General features: G+C 41.5%; 2 protein-coding genes across 2 annotated transcripts; both read right to left on the reverse strand.

Moving 5' to 3' along the window:
- Positions 1-251: 251 nt before the first annotated feature.
- On the reverse strand, positions 252-5,371 carry LOC120041451 (pseudouridylate synthase 7 homolog-like protein). The gene is made up of 10 exons (XM_038986413.1): positions 5,081-5,371; positions 4,047-4,977; positions 3,451-3,610; positions 2,904-3,102; positions 2,519-2,617; positions 2,324-2,405; positions 1,819-1,981; positions 1,551-1,677; positions 1,281-1,328; positions 252-1,083 (listed from the first exon to the last, which is right to left on the reverse strand). The coding sequence occupies exons 2-10, from the start codon at positions 4,960-4,962 to the stop codon at positions 433-435; spliced, it is 2,445 nt and encodes an 814-aa protein (XP_038842341.1). The 5' UTR covers positions 4,963-4,977; positions 5,081-5,371; the 3' UTR covers positions 252-432.
- Positions 5,372-6,007: 636 nt separating this feature from the next.
- Positions 6,008-24,467, reverse strand: LOC120041450 (twinfilin-1-like). Its single transcript, XM_038986412.1, has 9 exons — positions 24,390-24,467; positions 23,363-23,440; positions 22,713-22,891; positions 21,835-21,930; positions 21,204-21,308; positions 11,354-11,479; positions 9,535-9,685; positions 9,246-9,367; positions 6,008-8,228 (listed from the first exon to the last, which is right to left on the reverse strand). Exons 1-9 carry the CDS (start codon positions 24,412-24,414, stop codon positions 8,064-8,066), a joined length of 1,047 nt encoding a protein of 348 aa, XP_038842340.1. The 5' UTR covers positions 24,415-24,467; the 3' UTR covers positions 6,008-8,063.
- Positions 24,468-24,768: the final 301 nt, after the last annotated feature.

Genomic DNA, 24,768 nt, shown 5'->3' on the forward strand with positions numbered 1-24,768 from the left:
CTCTAGTGGCCATGCTGTGCAGGCTGAGATCACCCTCTAGTGGCCATGCTGTGCAGGCTGAGATCACCCTCTAGTGGCCATGCTGTGCAGGCTGAGATCACCATCTAGGGCCATGCTGTGTAGGCTGAGATCGCCCTCTAGTGGCCATGCTGTGCAGGCTGAGGATCTTCTACATTCACACAACTAAATTCACTTCAACATTCAATGTGATTCTACCTCTAATCCACTGTGAAGAATTCTCATCCAGTCAGTAAATTAACAAAGCATTTTTTATTAACGACATGTCTGACAAATCAGGCAACGAATCGGCAAACTGATCACAATACTGTAGCAGTATCCTACATCTACACAAGAGGCCACACTGTGTACACAACACAATACTAATCAAAATACTGTACACACAGTAGTACATACAGCATCTGAGACTCCAGTCTAAGGGTCACATTTCATGACCTCTCTGAGGCAGACGGTAGCGTAGCAGGAAGAGTCCAGGTCAAAGTTCAACGTCAAACTAGGTGTGTCTGTGTCAGGGTACTGCACCGTTGACTCCCCCTGTCCATTACCCTGCACGCTCTCCCCTCCTCTCTGCCTCTCCAGACCTCCAGGTCTAGTTGTGTCTGTGTCAGGGTTCTGCACCGTTGACTCCCCCTGTCCATTACCCTGCACGCTCTCCCCTCCTCTCTGCCTCTCCAGACCTCCAGGTCTAGTTGTGTCTGTGTCAGGGTTCTGCACCGTTGACTCCCCCTGTCCATTACCCTGCACGCTCTCCGCTCCTCTCTGCCTCTCCAGACCTCCAGGTCTAGTTGTGTCTGTGTCAGGGTGCTGTGGTACCGCTCCACTAGCCTGCGACTTTCCATTACAATCCTGTTGCCTCTCCCCAGCTCTCTGGCTCTGCTCCAGCCTGTAGGTCAGGCTATGTGGGATGGCCAGTAAGGGGCGGTAGCAGCCAGGGAGGTTCAGTTTGAGAGGAGTGACTCTGAAACGACAGCTCTGTAGTCCGTCCCTCGCCAGTCTCTCCTGGTACCAGCCCCCTACAGGGTTCTCTGGGTACTTCACACTGTTGCCAAGCATGGGAAGAACCACCTGATGGAAGAGCACAAGAGAAGTGAACGATGGATTGAATAGAATCATAATCCATTTGATTTGTGTAGTGTTTTGTGGATGTAGGTTTCCCCGGGCTCGGCAGCACACTCAGACAACACACCCATGTTTGCAGAGTAGATGAATAGTTCAAATGGTACAAGGTACTGTAGAACAGGGGAGTGGACAGGTGTGTGTACCTGTCCTAGTGAGTAGACGTCCTCCTCTGCAGCAGTAACAACATGAATCTGGGGGAGTAGAGAGTACAAAGGTCCATCTCAATACCATCTTTATGACTGGTTCAATCTCAGTGAGAGAGTATCACCGGGTGTCATACTCAAAGATAGAGCCTAGTGGCCAACTGTCTGCCGATGAAAAATGATTTACACAAGTGACTTTGACTGTGTATTTGACTGTGTATTTGACTGTGTATTTGACTGTGTTATTAAGTCATCCTGTAACTGAACTACCTGAGGTAAGCTGGTTTCTCCCGCCTCTATCCCCTCCTCTCCCCTCTGCTTCCAGACCAGATCTCCCTGCCTGGCCCTGTGGCCCAGCGTGGCCAGCCTGTGTGCAGCCGCCTCGTTCCAGACCCGGCTACAAATCAAAACAATCTTTATTGATATAGTATACTTCAAACAAAGTGGGTGAAGAGGAAGTAGGAATACAAATAGAACCATAAAGAATAAAGGATTCAGAATATTGAAAGCAATAAAACAGGTGATATAAATCCCAGACCTGCAGTATGCGTGGGGGTAGAAGACCCTCATCCCATGGGGCAGGCTGAGCCAGGCACGGGTGCAGCCCTCTGGGCCTGTCCCATAGCGATGTAGGGCCCTCAGCATCATCCTCTCTCTGGCCTTGGACATGGGCATCAGAGACAGGGCCTCCTTGGCATTATCTGAGGAGAGGGAGGAGAGGGGTGGAGGAACAGGGTTAGAATGGAGAAGAGTAGAACATGAAATACATGTATTTATTTCCTACTGTATTATTGACTGTATGTTTGTTTTATTCCATGTGTAACTCTGTGTTGTTGTATGTGTCGAACTGCTTTGCTTTATCTTGGCCAGGTCGCAGTTGTAAATGAGAACTTGTTCTCAACTAGCCTACCTTGGTTAAATAAAGGTGAAATGATTATTAAAAAAATAAATAATAATAATTGTATCTGAAAAAGGTTGGGTTGATAAAAACAGAGAACATGGTAAACAGGAAATGGTGACTAGTGTAAGCAGGAATTTCTCACCAGTCTGGAGGAAGTGTCTCTTGGCAACGCTCTGAGGGTCATCACCCTCTTCTGGTGTGAAGAACAGACGGACAGCTGCCACCTGAGACACATGAAAGACAACCCACACCACAAGTCAGACAGAACAAATAGAAACATTGACATCCACTGTTTTCAGTTTCTTGTAATATAAGAAGACAGAAGATGTAAATGTACCATTTCCCCTTTGAGCAGGGCCAGTCCGACGCGGTCAGACTGAACACTCTGTCCAGTCCCAAACCTCTGAGGTCCATAGTAGTTCACAAACCCCTTGACCTAAAAGAACTGACATTTAATAACTTCTCACTACAGATCAGAGAACAACACTCCTCAATTACTCACAGTGCAGTGGAAATGACTATCAAAGTGCACAGAGAAATCTACATTTGTATCCAAGTTTGCGTCTGGGGACCAACAGGGTCTGATGTTTTTATTCAGCCAATCAAGCGCTTGTTGATTAGGTTGATTAGTTAAATTGAGTGTTTCAGTGCTGGACTGGACAAAACCCTGCATCTCTCCAGGACCAGGGTTGAATGGAGGCCACAGAATAGGAGTGTCTCACCTTTACGTTGTCCACAGCCTCCTGCACCAGTGAGTCCAGCTCCATCAGTGTGCCATGACCCTGGTGTGGTCTCAGATCCCGTACCACCAGGTCAAAGTGGTTCCCCTGGAGTCTACCCAGATGAAGAGGCTCAGAGACGGAGCGGACGGAGGAGAGGACCACCCCCCTCTTCTCAAACTCACTGGCCTTCTCTCTCAGCCTGACAACACACATCCCTCCCATCAGCACTAGTCTGACCGGTCCCCATGATGAGGACAGGATATGCATCAGTGGACAGTGAACTCACTGGACTAGTATGTTAGAAATGCATGAATGTGGTGGTGGTGGATGAGATGAGTTGAGTTTGCCCCCAATAGAATGTAGCACTTTGTAAATACCATCATTATCATCAAACCATAGCCAAGGATAGCCTGGTGGTCCAGTCTGTTAGTGCTTTAGTCAACTCTCTGTTTGTAGTCTAGGGGAGTTGACCACAGCACAAAGGCTAAGCCAAGGACTTAGAATGTGTTGCTGTTTCCATTCAATCTAACAACTGTACTGTATCTACCGTTGTGGTGAGATCTTCTTGACCACCATGGACTGGTAGGTGACGGCCCTCTTGTCCTTGATGCCAGCGTAGGTGAAGTCAGAGGGCAGCACACCCAGGACAGCTGCCATGTAGCTGATAGCCTCCAGAGTCTCTAGGTTCTCCTTCCTCAGAGTGAACGCTGCAGGGGGAGGAAACCCATGGCAATAGTATCCACACTAACTTCCTAGAATACATGCCCAACACATTGCTTCATTCTAAGTAGTATGCAAGTATGGCCAAGGGAATAGTGTTATGAGTGGGATGAGGTTGGTCTTAGACAATGATTTAAGGTCAGTTTTGTGGGGTCCATGTTCAGGATTTGGGGACGATAAATCACAAAGGATACGTTTATTTGTCACGTACAGTTTAAAGCAGATGTATTAATGCTTACTTGCAATGCTTACTTGGGCTAATAACATTCTTCTTGCTGTACATACAGCATCATAAGAGAAAAACATATCAAGTAGGAGAGAGAAATAGGAGAGAGAGTAAACAGAGAGAGAAATAGGAGAGAGAGTAAACAGAGAGATATAGGAGAGAAACATAGTCTGTGAAGTTCTCTATAGACCTCTCACCTGTATAGACCTCTTCCTCTTTACTGTCATCAGCCGTCCTCTTCCTGGGTTTCCCTTTTTCTCTCAACCTGACCGTAATGGCCATAGTCTTCTGCTGCTGGTCACTGAAGCTCTTAGTCTCCACCAGTTTACCAAACCGTCTACTGAGGAAGTGGTGCACTGCCGTCCTGTGCTCCTTACTGTCATCACCCCTGAACGTGTACACAGAGTTAGGCATCTTGGTGTCGATGAACCTGATAAAGTCTTCGGCCTCCTCCTCGGAGACCAAACCTGATAGGAGCTTAAAGTCAGGGTCCTCCTTAACCCTGATCTCTGATTGGTTGGTTACTGTCAACAGGAAGGGAAAGTTGTGTCGGACAGCACGGTGGACGTTAGCTCTTTGGTGTTTGTCTGGGAATGAACCCAGGGATAGCTCTTGACTGGCCATCTTCTTCTCACTGCCATTGGATGATTCTTGGTTGGCCAGATTCTTCTCAACGCCATCATTGGGACTTGATGACGCCTCTCTCAGTAAAGCAGTGAACTGCTCTAGCTCTTCACAGACATCCTGACCCAGTATCGTGCTCAGGTCAAAACAGTCTTGGCTGGCGGTGGATGTGATGTCACCATTCTGACCGGGTCCAGGTACTGAATCCACACCCTTTACAACCGGAGGACAATTCTCTTCTTTGAGGTTGTGTTGATGTTTTGGGCTAATAATATTTGTCTTTCCTTCAGACTTGGCACCTGGGCATGCCTCAGTAATGTTGGATGATTGAGGGACATCAGATACACTGGGTTTAGTAACCATCTGGCCATGGATGTCTATCTCTGTGACTACAAAGTCTCTGGTGGAGTTCTTGATGGTTCCATAGAACCCTTCATGTTCTGAGATGTAGCACTCAGGGACACTCGGTGCTTCCTCCTTCATAGTCATGGTAGATAGACTGTCCTGTCGCAAAGAAAGGGATAAAACCAATATTATACCCAAAGTTATGTAAAATCAATGAATTGAAGATCAGAAGCCATGTATTAAGCCAGAGTAACGGTTTTACCAGTTATGTAATGTGTAGAGTGAAGCGCCCGTGCTACAAATATTTAATTTTCTAAATGAATCAATGTGTCACCATAACACACTATAACATTGTAGCTAGCTAGCTAACACTGTTAGGATACGTTACTGTTTACCAAGCTCAACCAACAGCAGAAATCATAGTCTTTAAACAATTTGTCATTTCACTTATATCATCTAATTATAAATGAATGCAATAATAAATGTCCTAAAACGACATATTTCTTGCAATACATGTCTAATAAACAAACACATGTGCAAACTGTAGCATGAGATTGTAATTCTTCCGCATCATGTCATGTGACGACAAGTTCTTAAAGGGAAAGTGCTCTTTTATTTGTCTCAAACTACTGTTCTGGTCTTCTGATGACTAATCCCCTGTTAATAATTATATTGCACAGTATAGACTAGAGAGATATATCATAAGTAAATCATTAGTATTTTTTGACAAACAATTTGCATGTAAAAGGTCATTTCTGATTTGCTGAACTGTATGAATAGGCTACTGTATTGAAGTTATGTGAGTCACAGTAAAATAATGTTCTGAGATAATTGGAAAGACATTTTCATTAATTGAGGTCTACATTACTAAAGTTTTATTACAGATTAGGCATGCAGCAGGTATGGGTTTAAATTGTATCATCTGACAACAGCTGATCTGCAGCCAGCCAACATTACTTATTAATTGTAATCTTTTATGTGCCAGGCCAAAGGTTTACCCTTACCACTGGTGCCAATGAGTGGGATTACAATGCAGATCTGGCCTACTATTTCCCCCTTCACTGCCAACTCTATTCAGAGAGCAATGCTTTATTCAGTAAACTCACACCTCTCAGTGGTCAATAGGCTTGCATAGTCGTTCTGCTACTGCTACTACTAATAATAATAAATCAGGCAAGAAACACATTAGTGAATGTAATTTAAATATTTTCATTTATTTCATTTCCTTACACAATTTAATTCATAGAAAAAAAAACATTTGAGACATTACATAACATGATAGTTTCAACGTACTAGGACTCCTTCAGAATGACGTAATGTCATAGTAATCTAGTACAGGACGAACATGTCATAGTGGTTTGCCTTTTCACGGAATCAGTAGACAGATCCTCCATGACCTTTTACCTGGGAATCACAGTCCCTTCCCTTCATTGTGGTTGTAATAAACATCACATGCATACACACATTGTCACGTGGGGAAAAACCTGCAGCATTGTGGGTGAAAAGCATTGCATATTATGTGGGATTAATATCACTGATGTGAAATGCACAAACGAGCAACCCTGATTGACAAACAGGTCTGCGTCTGAAATGGCACCTGGGTCAAAAGTAGTGTACTATATAGGGAATGGGGTGCCTTTTCCGATGGGCCCTGGTCAAAAGTAGTGCACTATATAGGGAATGGGGTGACATTCCCGGACGCACCCAGGCACTCTCTCTCGCTCTCTCAAACAGACTGACAAACAGATAACGGTTGACACTCAACTGAACTCTCAATCGCAGAACGTCATACACACATACAGTACATCACAGACCTAGAAAAATACTTTCTATAGGATTTTTCACTCTTCAGTAAAATAACATGGAAAGAGAAATCACAAACTAGATTTTGGACTGACTTGTAATCATATAGTTGTTATGGACATGGTATTGGTAGTACAAATTAGATGCATACAGTAAAATGTATACAAAAGCATTAGGCTTCTTAACAACATCCACAGACCCACACATGGCCTCTCTTCTCTCCCAAATCAAGCTTCTACATCAGCATGGTGCTATTCATTAGGCACACCATAGCAAAACGTTTTCAAACATTTATCAACGGAAAGCGAAAACAAGCTATTCTTACTGGACAAGTCTAGGTGGTCCCTCTCTGGTTTCTCCATGTAGTGTCACATGAATAAGACCCAGTCCTCAACGCTGATCCTGAAGGGCTAGCGGTTGTGGAACAACATTCTCTATTGATTGACTTTACACAACGCATTACAGAACTGCTGCAACATGGTGGGCATTGAATCAGCACTAATAACCAGGTCACGTGGTCAGATCAGTATCACATTCTCACTAGAACAACCACAAGGTCTTTCCTCTCACACACCTCCAGAACCTCCAGCTCCCCAGAACCTCCAGCTCTCCAGAACCTCCAGCTCTCCAGAACCAGGATTGGGAACCATATGTCTTAAAAACACATCCAGTTCTCCAGAACCAGGATTGGGAACCACATGTCTTAAAAACACATCCAGTTCTCCAGAACCAGGATTGGGAACCATATGTCTTAAAAACACATCCAGCTCTCCAGAACCAGGATTGGGAACCATATGTCTTAAAAACACATCCAGTTCTCCAGAACCAGGATTGGGAACCACATGTCTTAAAAACACATCCAGTTCTCCAGAACCAGGATTGGGAACCACATGTCTTAAAAACACATCCAGTTCTCCAGAACCAGGATTGGGAACCATATGTCTTAAAAACACATCCAGTTCTCCAGAACCAGGATTGGGAACCACATGTCTTAAAAACTTTGTCAAAAATAATATGGAAAAAAAAAAAATGTAGCTATAGCTCTAAAGGGAAATGTTCGCTCTCTCTCTCATTATGAAAACACAGCACCTACTGTCTGTCTAAATAACAAGCTACTAATGTAAGTAAGTTCACAGGTTTGAGTGTCATGGCTTATATTATATTAATGTGGTGGTCTGTGTGTGCATAGTTCATATAGTCTACAGGCTGGTTGTCTATGAGGTTAAAGGGCATTATGAGGGATTCATGTCAATGGTCTATATCCTACATGGAACCCTATCCCCTATATAGTGCACTCCTTTTAACCAGAGCCCTATAGGCCCTAGCTCAACAGTAGTGCACTATAAAGTGAATAGGGGGGCCATTTGGGACTCAACCAGATAAAGGGTTCTTATATACTAAGCGGAATGTTCCATTGTGGACTAAAATGGAGGGGTGTTTTATTAGTCTTCTTCCCCATCCCCTGGTGGTCTAGTGATCCGGCGCCCCCCTTTCTTCCCCGCGGGGCCTTTAGGTTTGGGGAAGGATTGCTTGTGTGCGTGCTGCTTAGGGTGGACCTCTTCGTACATGAATTCTGCGGTGAGCTCATCACCGTTATCAATCTCCAGCTAGGGAAGGGAATCAGAATGCATCAGTTAGTAGGGATACTTATACTAATAGGAATACAATCAATTACATCACTGAGGGGCAAACTAGACTTATTCTATAAAAAATACATTGCAGCAAAAATCCAGTCTACATTGGCATAATGTTACAGTATTTTCACAGGAGTGTTTTAAACTGTTGAAAGTCACCCTCTCATGTGACTCACTGCAGTGAACCTGAGTTGTATTCATTAGGTACCAAATAATATGAGTTAACCAGAACTAAAAACCCACGTATTTTTGGTCAGATGCTTGTTTACGCAGTCTGTCCACGAGAGATCAGGTTCCAAATGAAAAAAAAAACAGACTGAAATGGATGGACTATCTGACCATCTGTTGCAAAACATTTAGCTACAGTGTGATATAATGAACATAGCCAAAAGGTAAGAGCTGGGTTATCTGGATGTGCAGGTTGTATAATGAACATGACCCAGCTCTTACCTTTTTGGCTATCTGGATGTGCAGGTTGTATAATGAACGTGTCCCAGCTCTTACCTTTTTGGCTATCTGGATGTGCAGGTTGTATAATGAACATGTCCCAGCTCTTACCTTTTTGGCTATCTGGATGTGCAGGTTGTATAATGGACATGACCCAGCTCTTACCTTTTTGGCTATCTGGATGTGCAGGTTGTATAATGGACATGTCCCAGCTCTTACCTTTTTGGCTATCTGGATGTGCAGGTTGTATAATGAACGTGTCCCAGCTCTTACCTTTTTGGCTATCTGGATGTGCAGGTTGTATAATGAACGTGTCCCAGCTCTTACCTTTTTGGCTATCTGGATGTGCAGGTTGTATAATGGACATGTCCCAGCTCTTACCTTTTTGGCTATCTGGATGTGCAGGTTGTATAATGAACATGTCCCAGCTCTTACCTTTTTGGCTATCTGGATGTGCAGGTTGTATAATGAACATGACCCAGCTCTTACCTTTTTGGCTATCTGGATGTGCAGGTTGTATAATGAACGTGACCCAGCTCTTACCTTTTTGGCTATCTGGATGTGCAGGTTGCTCTCCACAGTATCGATGAGAGGGTTCTTACAGCTGGAGTAGAGCATCCTCTCTCTGATGCTACATTTATACCCCGGCATGGAGTAGATGAACACTGCAACACACATAGGAAACCACTTTAAAATACCACCTTATCACAATGTTATTACATTAAAATAACACAATACAATTATGAATAAGAGTAGTTATAGTTAAATGATTGTGTGGTATAATATCAACTAAAAAAACACGCTGTAATATGTTTTAATGTGTTGTCTTTACCTGTAGACTCGAGGTAGTCTCCCTCGTGGGAATGCTTGTACAGGAAGAAGTGGTATCGGGCTGCATCCTTGGGGATCCTCTTGGGCAGGTCCTTCAGTTCTGTAGGAGTGGTGCTGGACAGCTTGATACACTCATTCCTAAAATCTATCTCCTGTTGATACAGATGATGATGATGACGGTGATGCATTTTTTCAAAAACAACCCTCAATAAGCTTTGTAATGTAAACGATCCAATACAATAAGGCTTTGAGTATCATGTTTCATGCAACATGGTGCCAGTTAGTTTGTGTTTTAGCATTGTAGTCTTCTCTGGCAATTATATGGCATTGTTGAATCCAGAGACATGCTAGTCAGAGACACCTACTGCTAATGAAACAACACAGTGATTGTCTGTCTCTGTGCTCTAATAAAAGGAGGTGAGACTGCCAGACAGTACTGACACTCACCTGCTGTACTTGTTGGTCCTATTCTCTCTTAACTGTTCCAGATACTGGATGGCGTCTCTCTACAATACTATACTTTCCTATATTATTATATACTATGATGTATTATACTATATCATTCCATACTATATCATTCTATACTATAATACACTATGCCGTACTATACCATATTATTCTAAACTATACTATATTATTCTAGACTATACTATTATATACTATGATGTACTATACTATGATGTACTATACTATATTATTCTATACTATATTATTTTATAATACCATATCATTCTATACTATATTATTCTCTACTATATTATTATATTCTATATTATTCTAGACTATACTATATTATTCTAGGCTATACTGTATTATTATAGACTATAATATGATTATATACTATGATGTACTATAATGTATCATTCTATACTATATTATTTAATACTACATTCTATACTATATTATTATATACTATGACGTACTATACTATATAATTCTATACTATATTATTCTAGACTATGATGTACTATATTATTCTATACTATTGTATACTATATGATTCCATACTATATTAATATATACTATATTATGATACACTATGATGTACTATACAATTCTATACTATATCATTCTATACTATATTATTCTATACTATATGATTCTATACTATATTATTCTAGACTATGATGTACTATACTATATTATTATATATCATTCTCTGTACTATACTATATTATTTTATACAATACCATAACATTCTATACTATATTATTCTATACTATATTATTCTAGACTATACTATATTATTCTAGACTATACTGTATTATTCTAGACTATAATATATTATTATATACTATGTACTATAATATTCTATACTGCACTATATTATTATATACTACATTCTACACTATATTATTATATACTATATTATGATATACTATGCTGTACTATACTATTCTATTATGTACTATACTATATTATTCTATATCATTCGATTCTGCAATTCTGTAATTCTATAATATACTATACTATTATATACTATGGTGTACTATACTATTATATATCATTCTATTCTGTACTATTATTTTATACAATACCATTCTATACTATTATATCCTACCTAATATTATACTATTATATACAATAATATGATGTAGTATACCATATTATTCTATACTATGATGCACTAAACTATATTATTCTATACTAGTATAAACTATTGTTCTATAATGGTGTACTATACTACATTATATCCTATATTATTCTATACTACTCTATGATGTACTATACTTTGATGCATTATACTATATTATTATACACTATGATGTACTGTAATATATTATGATGTACTATACTATATTATGATGTAGTATACTCACCAGCTGTACATAGTTGATCTTCTTCTCTCTGAACTGTTCCAGAGCCTGGATGGCGTCTCGCTGCATAGGGAAGGCCACGCCCGTCAGAGTCTGCTGCTTAGTGTCCACGCTGATGTCTGTCTGTACCTGGACGGACACACATGGTCACTTGGTGTTGTTTTAACTAAATCACCAGGCTTTCTTTCTGAGAAGGGCCTAGGCCCAGACTAATGGTCTGAAACTAAAATAACACAACAATAAAAACAGTCATTAGGTGTCACAACCCCAACATTGGTCACCAGGCTGTGGTTTGAGAAGGGCCCAGGCTAGTCTAGACTCACTACTATAACACTACTATAACAGGAAGTCTATCCTTACCCCAATTTTCTATTTGTGTCACCAATAATTTGCAAAAGATAAACAGAAAGATACATTCTTGAAATGGCACAAAAAAACACATTTAACTTGATAAAATGAATTGAATAAGCTTGCGGTTACATTTCAAGTCTTACATGGAACTAAAATAACAACATTTACAGAACGATCTCAATGTAATATGAGATAAACTGTTCTGAATAATATCCAATAACAATATAATAATATCCAATAATAGTATAATGATAATTGTATCTAATATAATATCCAATAATAGTATAATGATAATATTATCCAATATAATATCCAATACAAATAATAATAATTGAATAACATCCGTATGTAATAGGTCTACACTGCCCTTTCATGTGTTAGTACAGCCCTCATAACATGCGATGTTCGGCTTGACTGAATCAGATCGCCACTGACTTGTTAATCTCTTGTACCTAAAGGATTGGGCTGCTGTTTTTTCATCCATCTACTTATTACAAGCAACGGGTCTCTCAGCAAATGAATAATAAATATCTGAAAGCCTCTTTACTCACATGCAGATTAGTGGATAATCATCTTGCCCATACAGCTGGTGACTGGGAAGGGGATCTCAATATAAACCTCCCCAGTTGGTTGAGGCTACTGTATTTGTGAGGGTGGCTCTATGAAATAGGCCTATAGGGCAGAGGAAGAATGACCCTGTCCTTTTATGGAGTCATGATGGTGTATACACATCAAGCAATATAGTCTACAGAGACCCTGGATTCCACATTGTGTTACGTTACAGCCTTATTCTGAAATGTATTAAATCGTTTTTTTTCTTCTCATCAATGTACTGTACACACAATACCCCATAATGACACAGCAAAAACATGTTTGTACTTTGTTGAAGCACCTTTGTCAGCGATTATGGCAGAGTCTTCTTGGGTGTGATGCTACAAGCTTGGCACACCCGTATTTGGGGAGTTTCTCCCATTCTTCTCTGCAGATCCTCTCAAGCTCTGTCAGGTTGGATGGGGAGCGTCGCTGCACAGCTATTTTCAGGTCTCTCCAGAGAAGTTCAATCGGGTTCAAGTCCGGGCTCTGGCTGGGCCACTCAAGGACATTCAGATACTTTTCCACGCCACTCCTGCGTTGTCTTGGCTGTGTGCTTAGGTTCCTTGTGCTATTGGAAGATGAACCTTCACCCCAGTCTGAGGTCCTGAGCACTTTGGAGCAGATTTATCAAGGATCTCTCTATACTTTGCTCCGTTCATCTTTGCCTCGATCCTGACTAATCTCCCAGTCCCTGCTGGTGAAAAACATCCCTACAGCATGATGCTGCCACAACAATGCTTCATCGTAGGGATTGTGCCAGGTTTCCTCCAGACACAATCCTGTCTCGGAGCTCTACGGACAATTCCTTCGACCTCATGGCTTAGTTTACGTTCTGACATGCACTGTCAACTGTGGGACCTTATATAGACAGGTGTGTGCCTTTTCAAATCATGTCCAATCAATTAAATTTACCACAGGTGGACTCCAATCAAGTTGTAGAAACATTTCAAGGACGATCAATGGAAACAGGATGCACCCGAGCTCAATTTCAAGTCTCATAGCAAAGGGTCTGAATACTTATGTAAATAAGGTATTTCTGTTCTTATTTTTAATACATCTGCTAAAATGTAAAAAAAAAAAAAAAATGTCACTGTCATTATGGAGTATTGTGTGTAGATTGCAGAGTTTAAAAAAAAAAACTTTTAAAATCAATTTTAGAATAAGTCTGTAATGTAATAAAATGTGGAAAAAGTCCCGGGTGTGAACACTTTTCGAAGGCACTGTAGGTATATTGACATAGGTACACTCCACTCCACTGATATAGGTAGCTCCACTCCACTGATACAGGTAGCTCCACTCCACTGATATAGGTAGCTACACTCCACTGATACAGGTAGCTACACTCCATTCCACTGATATAGGTAGCTCCACTCCACTGATATAGGTAGCTACACTTCATTCCACTGATATAGGTAGCTCCACTCCACTGATATAGGTAGCTCCAATCCACTGATATAGGTAGCTCCACTCTATTCCACTGATATAGGTAGCTCCACTCCACTGATATAGGTAGCTACACTCCACTCCACTGATATAGGTAGCTCCACTCCATTCCACTGATATAGGTAGCTCCACTCCACTGATATAGGTAGCTCCACTCCACTCCACTGATATAGGTAGCTCCACTCCACTCCACTGATATAGGTAGCTCCACTCCATTCCACTGATATAGGTAGCTACACACCACTCCACTGATACAGGTAGCTACACTCCAACGATATAGGTAGCTACACTCCAACGATATAGGTAGCTACACTCCACTGATATAGGTAGCTACACTCCACTGATATAGGTAGCTACATTCCACTGATATAGGTAGCTACACTCCACTGATATAGGTAGCTACACTCCACTGATATAGGTAGCTACACTCCACTGATATAGGTAGCTACACTCCACTGATATAGGTAGCTACACTCCATTCCACTGATACAGGTAGCTACACTCCATTCCACTGATACAGGTAGCTACACTCCACTGATATAGGTAGCTACACTCCACTGATATAGGTAGCTACATTCCACTGATATAGGTAGCTACACTCCACTGATATAGGTAGCTACACTCCACTGATATAGGTAGCTACACTCCATTCCACTGATACAGGTAGCTACACTCCACTGATATAGGTAGCTACACTCCACTGATATAGGTAGCTACATTCCACTGATATAGGTAGCTACACTCCATTCCACTGATATAGGTAGCTACACTCCACTGATATAGGTAGCTACACTCCATTCCACTGATATAGGTAGCTACACTCCACAGATATAGGTAGCTACACTCCACTGATATAGGTAGCTACATTCCACTGATATAGGTAGCTACATTCCACTGATATAGGTCGCTACACTCCACTGATATAGGTCGCTACACTCCACTGATATAGGTCGCTACACTCCATTCCACTGATACAGGTAGCTACACTCCACTGATATAGGTAGCTACACTCCATTCCACTGATACAGGTAGCTACACTCCACTGATATAGGTAGCTACATTCCACTGATATAGGTAGCTCCACTCCATTCCACTGATATAGGTAGCTCCACTCCACTCCACTGATATAGGTAGCTCCACTCCACTCCACTGATATAGGTAGCTCCACTCCATTCCACTGATATAGGTAGCTACACACCACTCCACTGATACAGGTAGCTACACTCCAACGATATAGGTAGCTACACTCCACTGATATAGGTAGCTACACTCCAACGATATAGGTAGCTACACTCCACCGATATAGGTAGCTACACTCCACCGATATAGGAAGCTACACTCCATTGATATAGGAAGCTACACTCCATTGATATAGGAAGCTACACTCCATTGATATAGGAAGCTACACTCCACTCCATTGACAAAGGTAGCTACACTCCACCGATATAGGTAGCTACACTCCACCGATATAGGTAGCTACACTCCACTCCATTGACAAAGGTAGCTACACTCCACCGATATAGGTAGCTACACTCCACCGATATAGGTAGCTACACTCCACCGATATAGGTAGCTACACTCCACCGATATAGGTAGCTACACTCCACCGATATAGGTAGCTACACTCCACCGATATAGGTAGCTACACTCCACCGATATAGGTAGCTACACTCCACCGATATAGGTAGCTACACTCCACCGATATAGGTAGCTACACTCCACCGATATAGGTAGCTACACTCCACCGATATAGGTAGCTACACTCCACCGATATAGGTAGCTACACTCCACTGATATAGGTAGCTACACTCCACTGATATAGGTAGCTACACTCCACTGATATAGGTAGCTACACTCCATTGATATAGGTAGCTACATTCCACTGATATAGGTAGCTACATTCCACTGATATAGGTAGCTACACTCCACTGATATAGGTAGCTACACTCCATTGATATAGGTAGCTACACTCCATTGATATAGGTAGCTACACTCCATTGATATAGGTAGCTACATTCCACTGATATAGGTAGCTACACTCCACTGATATAGGTAGCTACACTCCACTGATATAGGTAGCTACACTCCACTGATATAGGTAGCTACACTCCACTGATATAGGTAGCTACACTCCACTGATATAGGTAGCTACACTCCACTGATATAGGTAGCTACACTCCACTGATATAGGTAGCTACACTCCACTGATATAGGTAGCTACACTCCACTGATATAGGTAGCTACACTCCACTGATATAGGTAGCTACACTCCACTGATATAGGTAGCTACACTCCACTGATATAGGTAGCTACACTCCACTGATATAGGTAGCTACACTCCATTGATATAGGTAGCTACACTCCATTGATATAGGTAGCTACACTCCATTGATATAGGTAGCTACACTCCACTGATATAGGTAGCTACACTCCACTGATATAGGTAGCTACATTCCACTGATATAGGTAGCTACACTCCACTGATATAGGTAGCTACACTCCACTGATATAGGTAGCTACACTCCATTGATATAGGTAGCTACACTCCATTGATATAGGTAGCTACACTCCATTGATATAGGTAGTTACACTCCACTGATATAGGTAGCTACACTCCACTGATATAGGTAGCTACACTCCACTGATATAGGTAGCTACACTCCATTGATATAGGTAGCTACACTCCATTGATATAGGTAGCTACACTCCATTGATATAGGTAGCTACATTCCACTGATATAGGTAGCTACATTCCACTGATATAGGTAGCTACATTCCACTGATATAGGTAGCTACACTCCACTGATATAGGTAGCTACACTCCACTGATATAGGTAGCTACACTCCACTGATATAGGTAGCTACACTCCACTGATATAGGTAGCTACATTCCACTGATATAGGTAGCTACACTCCACTGATATAGGTAGCTACACTCCACTGATATAGGTAGCTACACTCCACTGATATAGGTAGCTACACTCCACTGATATAGGTAGCTACATTCCACTGATATAGGTAGCTACATTCCACTGATATAGGTAGCTACATTCCACTGATATAGGTAGCTACACTCCACTGATATAGGTAGCTACACTCCACTGATATAGGTAGCTACACTCCACTGATATAGGTAGCTACACTCCACTGATATAGGTAGCTACATTCCACTGATATAGGTAGCTCCACTCCACTCCACTGATATAGGTAGCTCCACTCCATTCCACTGATATAGGTAGCTACACACCACTCCACTGATACAGGTAGCTACACTCCAACGATATAGGTAGCTACACTCCACTGATATAGGTAGCTACACTCCAACGATATAGGTAGCTACACTCCACCGATATAGGTAGCTACACTCCACTGATATAGGAAGCTACACTCCATTGATATAGGAAGCTACACTCCATTGATATAGGTAGCTACACTCCACCGATATAGGTAGCTACACTCCACTCCATTGACATAGGTAGCTACACTCCACCGATATAGGTAGCTACACTCCACTCCATTGACAAAGGTAGCTACACTCCACCGATATAGGTAGCTACACTCCACCGATATAGGTAGCTACACTCCACCGATATAGGTAGCTACACTCCACCGATATAGGTAGCTACACTCCACCGATATAGGTAGCTACACTCCACCGATATAGGTAGCTACACTCCACCGATATAGGTAGCTACACTCCACCGATATAGGTAGCTACACTCCACCGATATAGGTAGCTACACTCCACCGATATAGGTAGCTACACTCCACCGATATAGGTAGCTACACTCCACCGATATAGGTAGCTACACTCCACCGATATAGGTAGCTACACTCCATTGATATAGGTAGCTACACTCCATTGATATAGGTAGCTACACTCCACTGATATAGGTAGCTACACTCCACTGATATAGGTAGCTACACTCCATTGATATAGGTAGCTACACTCCATTGATATAGGTAGCTACACTCCATTGATATAGGTAGCTACACTCCACTGATATAGGTAGCTACACTCCACTGATATAGGTAGCTACACTCCACTGATATAGGTAGCTACACTCCACTGATATAGGTAGCTACACTCCACTGATATAGGTAGCTACACTCCACTGATATAGGTAGCTACACTCCACTGATATAGGTAGCTACACTCCACTGATATAGGTAGCTACACTCCACTGATATAGGTAGCTACACTCCACTGATATAGGTAGCTACACTCCACTGATATAGGTAGCTACACTCCACTGATATAGGTAGCTACACTCCACTGATATAGGTAGCTACACTCCACTGATATAGGTAGCTACACTCCACTGATATAGGTAGCTACACTCCACTGATATAGGTAGCTACACTCCATTGATATAGGTAGCTACACTCCATTGATATAGGTAGCTACACTCCACTGATATAGGTAGCTACACTCCATTGATATAGGTAGCTACACTCCACTGATATAGGTAGCTACACTCCACTGATATAGGTAGCTACACTCCACTGATATAGGTAGCTACACTCCATTGATATAGGTAGCTACACTCCATTGATATAGGTAGCTACACTCCATTGATATAGGTAGCTACACTCCATTGATATAGGTAGTTACATTCCACTGATATAGGTAGCTACACTCCACTGATATAGGTAGCTACACTCCACTGATATAGGTAGCTACACTCCATTGATATAGGTAGCTACACTCCATTGATATAGGTAGCTACACTCCACTGATATAGGTAGCTACACTCCACTGATATAGGTAGCTACACTCCACTGATATAGGTAGCTACACTCCATTGATATAGGTAGCTACACTCCACTGATATAGGTAGCTACACTCCACTGATATAGGTAGCTACACTCCACTGATATAGGTAGCTACACTCCACTGATATAGGTAGCTACACTCCATTGATATAGGTAGCTACACTCCATTGATATAGGTAGCTACACTCCACTGATATAGGTAGCTACACTCCACTGATATAGGTAGCTACACTCCATTGATATAGGTAGCTACATTCCACTGATATAGGTAGCTACACTCCACTGATATAGGTAGCTACATTCCACTGATATAGGTAGCTACACTCCATTGATATAGGTAGCTACACTCCATTGATATAGGTAGCTACACTCCATTGATATAGGTAGTTACATTCCACTGATATAGGTAGTTACATTCCACTGATATAGGTAGCTACACTCCACTGATATAGGTAGCTACACTCCATTGATATAGGTAGCTACACTCCATTGATATAGGTAGCTACACTCCATTGATATAGGTAGCTACACTCCACTGATATAGGTAGCTACATTCCACTGATATAGGTAGCTACATTCCACTGATATAGGTAGCTACATTCCACTGATATAGGTAGCTACACTCCACTGATATAGGTAGCTACACTCCACTGATATAGGTAGCTACACTCCACTGATATAGGTAGCTACACTCCACTGATATAGGTAGCTACATTCCACTGATATAGGTAGCTACACTCCACTGATATAGGTAGCTACACTCCACTGATATAGGTAGCTACACTCCATTGATATAGGTAGCTACATTCCACTGATATAGGTAGCTACACTCCACTGATATAGGTAGCTACACTCCACTGATATAGTTAGCTACACTCCATTGATATAGGTAGCTACACTCCATTGATATAGGTAGCTACACTCCATTGATATAGGTAGTTACATTCCACTGATATAGGTAGCTACACTCCACTGATATAGGTAGCTACACTCCACTGATATAGGTAGCTACACTCCATTGATATAGGTAGCTACACTCCATTGATATAGGTAGCTACACTCCATTGATATAGGTAGCTACATTCCACTGATATAGGTAGCTACATTCCACTGATATAGGTAGCTACATTCCACTGATATAGGTAGCTACACTCCACTGATATAGGTAGCTACACTCCACTGATATAGGTAGCTACACTCCACTGATATAGGTAGCTACACTCCACTGATATAGGTAGCTACACTCCACTGATATAGGTAGCTACACTCCATTGATATAGGTAGCTACACTATATAAGTAGCTACATTCTTAGAAAAAAGGGTTCCAAAATGGTTCTTTGGCTGTCCCCATAGGATAACCTTTTTTGGTTCCAGGTAGAACCTTATGTGGAAAGGGTTTTACATAGAACACCAAAGAGTTCTATCTGGAACCAAAAGGGTTTTACCTGCAATTAAAAAGGTTTCTTCAAAGAGTTGTCATATTTAATACAATTTTTATTTATTTTTTACATTTAACCTTAATTTATCATATAGGAACATCAGAAGAACCCTTTTAGGTTCCAGACACACTCTCAGAAAAAAAGGTGCTATGTGTTTTTGGTGAAGTAAATTCACATGCTATTTTTACTATGCTTTACAGTGTGAATGTTTATTTGGGAACGATAAACCTTTTAGTATGAAGTCTGAAATCTGATGGGTATACAGAGATGAAGAAATAAACCAAATGGACTGGCAGAGAGGAGTTATCTGGTCTAGTCTCCTCCAGCCTACAGGGACAACCCATATCAACCTGCTGAGACTGTTTGTTTTTCCATCTCTCAGGGAGAGAGTGTGTGTATATGTGTGTGTGTGGGGCTGGGGGGGGGGTTGGTTCCTCTATTCTTGTGGTGACCGGAAATCCCCCCCAAAAAACCACAAGGACAATAGAACAAGGAAAATTCTCCCTCGTCAGGATATTTCCCACATCCCCATGAGGACAAAGGCTATTTTAACCTTAGGGGTTAGGTTTAGGGTTGCAATTAGGGTTAGGTTAGATTTAGGAGCTAGGTTTAGGGTTACGGTTCAGGTTAGGGAAAATAGGATTTTGAAGTGTTGGCCCCCCATGAGGAAAGAAGAACAAAATGTGTGTGTGTGTGTGTGACATCATCACACCAATATAAACAGAAAAATGCCTCATAGTATTATTATGAATGCATACAGCCATGGGAATCTGGGGCAGAAGTTGTTTAGTCTAGTGTGCAAACATCTTTCCACTTCATTGATCTGTTATTGATTGCCTGCTGTAAATTGCTCTATGCCTCTCTCTCTCCACTAAAGCCTAATAGATTTAAAAAAAAATCCAAACACGTCAGCTGCAAAGTCCTTGGGTTTGTTGTGGAAATTATTTTGTGTGTGTAAACTCTTAGAAAAAAGGATTCCAAAAGGGTTCTTCGGCTGTCCTCATATGAGAACACTTTTTTGGTTCCAGGTAGAATCCTTTTGGGTTTCATGAAGAACCCTCTTTGAAAAGGGCTCTACAAGGAATCTAAAAGGGTTCTACTTGGAACCAAAAAGGGTTCTTCAAAGTGTTCTCCTATGGGGACAGCCGAAGAACCCTTTTAGGTTCTAGATAGCACCTTTTTTCCTCAGAGTGTATGTACATCTGTGTGTGTGTGTGTGTGTGTGTGTGTGTGTGTGTGTGTGTCTCTACCTCACTCAGTTTGATCTGCCTCAGCTCCTCCTCAGCAGCGGTCAGTGGTTGTGGAGCAGCCTGTGCTATCAGGTACTTCCTGTACCCGCTCAGAGACACATCATCCTGGGGAGAGAGAGGAGCGTGAGAGAGGTGGACTGGAGCTCAGGGTCCGCATTTAGAGTAGTGTTACGTTCCCCAGAGGCGTGCGTAACAAGTAGCAGTGCATATATAGGATCCTCTCTTCACTCCCTCCCCAGCCTCTCCCCACTGCTGCAGAGAGTGAATTTATTAAATCACTTCCTTGTTGTTAAATGACCCCACAGCTCTCCAAGGCATACGTAATATTAATAATTAAAAGAAAGTAAAAAATAGCATTTTCTCAAAAAGCTATCTCCTCTATTTTTTGTGTGGTGTTTAATTATTTAAATCGGTTCCTTTTTGTTGTCCTTAAAGGATTCTATTTCGTTTTGCGTTGGATAATTTGTCATGAGAGAATGAGGGACAGCATAAACATGTCATGATGTCATCTAGCGACAAATGGAGCAACCAACAGCGACTTTCCTTGAAACATTATTGCCAAAACTGCAAGCCCACTTAGGCCAATAAGCCATAAAATAATGATGAGTTTCTTCAAAACTTGTCAACATACCTCCACTGTGCCAAATATTTCATCTTTAATGTGTCCACCCCCAAACTCCTTCTTCAGTGTAGCTCTTGTAGCAGCATATAACATCTTCTGTCTAACCTATAGAAGTGGAAGGAATTCATGTTTTTAGTACTGCACTAACTGCTAAATATGACAGTAGATTGCAATCTAAACAAGAACACAATGCCATTTCATACAGACATCTCAGAAACATCGACCATTTTGGCTGTTTCATTGAGGTTTGGGATGGAAGCCAGGTTCATGCTTCCTGTCAGCTAACATTAGAATTGCAAATATGCTAGTTTAGCACAACAATTAGCCTTTTTGCTCAACAATCTCTTCAAAATGTTGGCATTAGCTAAGCATAAATAAACAATGGGGGGCAGATTCAATGGGGGGGCAGCTTTTGACATACTTATATGAACCATAAGAGGATTTTCCCTCATCTAAAAACCTGTTTAAAGTAAACAGTTCTCTCACCCTGTGGTAAGTGTTCCTACTCTATAGTTAGCCAACCACAGACCAGATGTGTGTTTGAAAGCAGCACTGTGTGTGGCCTGTTACATTCTCCCTGTTGTGCTTTACCTGTAGTGTGGACTAGACTGTGTGTTCGTAGTTCTCTAAATAGAGTCTTATTGTATACAGTATTCTGGCTTATTAGACTATGGAATAAACAGAGAGACTTTTAAATGCCCTAACTGACACCATGACAGTTGTGTTGAGAGGGTGAAACAGTTGCTTAAGTGAAGTAAAAACGGTCATGTCTATGGCATTCCAGAGGTAGTCTTAACTAACAACAAAAAAAGAAGAGAATTGTCTCCCAACCAATATATTGATAAATGAATAAAGTCAGAGAGAAACAGAGAAACATATCAACATACAGGTGAGCGGTCAGGTGACCAGGCCAGGAAGATCCACTCATATCCCTGGTTGTTAGTAGAGTCCAGCCTGTACAGGAGGTAGGAGGGCATGTCCTCCTGTAGGAGAGGCAGCACATAGGCATCATACTCCTGGTCCCACTTCTTAGACACATGCTTGGTGCCTCCCAGCACCAGAGTCTCTGGAATAACAACAAGGAGGGACATGGTGGATTTATTACAGTGATATACAATATGTAACTATGGGAACAGGTAAATATCAACATACATCAATTCAGTTCTGTCTTTTCCGGTAAGATATACAGTATCTGAGATTGCAGTGCAGTAAAGGCAACCAACCAACAGATATCTTACAAATGACATGAAGTGTAATAACTAATACAGTACAATACAATAAAGCACAATACAGTATAATAAAGTACAATGCAATACAGTACATTGCAAGACAGTGCAATACAATTCAGTACAATACAGTCTACTTTTCAGATCACAGTATGTCTTCAACATCACAGTAAATATAACCAATCAACAAACTACTGAACTTATCTTTTGACCCATTGATCATGTTGCATACAGCGATGGGTAGGGCTCATCTCTGATCAATAGGTGTGATTGAGTTGATCAGCTGTAGGCTAGGCAGGCTACATACTCACCCATCTCAATGACGACCTTCAGCAGGCGATAGGCTCCGTTCCTCGCCTTAGCAAAGATGTCTTTCACTTCGTCCGCAGCTGTGAAGTCAAAGCAAGCCAAGCGGTCACATTTTTATACACACACTCAAGAGAGACGTGGGCTATTCATACAACAGGGACATTCAGGAAACACAAGCATGGGGAATAGCCTATTACTTAACAATCAAGTGTAGAATATACTGATCAAATGAAATAAGGATTGGTGTGTTTATCAAAAAAAGGTTTAAAGAAAAGATGAGTACAGGCAGCTGATCTATCTTGGGTCATTGACTTTAGTATAGAGACAGAGAATGAACGTCAAGTATTCAAGACGCATAAGAGCAAAACCAAAGGCATGCCTGACTTATATAGGCGAATCAATGTACCGTAGTTGTATAACACTTTGTCGTGCCATGATAAATAAAGATAGCTCTGATAGCCTACTGGCCAAAATAGGTGACCCACATTTTACTAGACAGCCAGTTGTTACATAAAAATCGACACAGTTGCATCAAACGTTATCTCATCCCAACAACAAACAAACATCAAAAGGGCAACAGTAATCTTGGCCATAAATGTCACCCAGATTAATTTGAGGCATTTGATGAATGGGCGGCTTGTTCCCTTGTAAAAGACCTTTGAAACGAGCGTTAGAGACCAGAGCCTGCTGCAGCAGCACGGAGCTTGATGACAAACTGCTGGTGTTTATGCGGCGTAACAATCTCAGTTGAATCGTAGCAGCACGACCATATTAGTACAACGCATCGCTGAATACACTTGTCATAGATTCTTCTCATTCGCCCAGTGCACGGTGAAGCCCGAAGCAACTTCTACAGAGCAGAAAGCACGGCTTATTCTCGTTGATGATGCAGAACGACACACATACAACATTATTTTTCCCTATGACTTTAATCCTTTTAAATCAAATCTGTCATGGACGACGATCGCATCGTCTATTCCGTTGTGGTTTCAACAGCTGGAGACAATAAGCAAACATGTGCGTATTTACCTTGTATGCCCGTTTGATGGGACATTATGCCTGTCTGCTTTGCTTTGCGTCGCCCGGGCCGGCAGATGACTGAAGGGAAAGAACAAGGAAGAAGAAACCGAACTACAGTAACTTGACCTGCCTCTAGCTGTGATGTCATCACGCAGCAGCAACTGTATCATGTGACGATGGAGCAGTAACGCGCACGTAGTTGATACGTTCCAATGTTGAATACTACTACTATATTATCATTATTATTATTATTATTATCATCAGGTCTCTCTATGATACAATGTTTTTCAATCATTCATTTTTGGTTATGATGAGGAGGAGAATGTGTACAATTGAACTGATTGTTACACTTCCACAGAGCACCAAACACACCAAGACAGTTGTGAAG

This window comes from Salvelinus namaycush, unplaced genomic scaffold, assembly GCF_016432855.1.
Source record: "Salvelinus namaycush isolate Seneca unplaced genomic scaffold, SaNama_1.0 Scaffold469, whole genome shotgun sequence".
In the NCBI taxonomy this organism is placed as follows: Eukaryota; Metazoa; Chordata; class Actinopteri; order Salmoniformes; family Salmonidae; genus Salvelinus; species Salvelinus namaycush.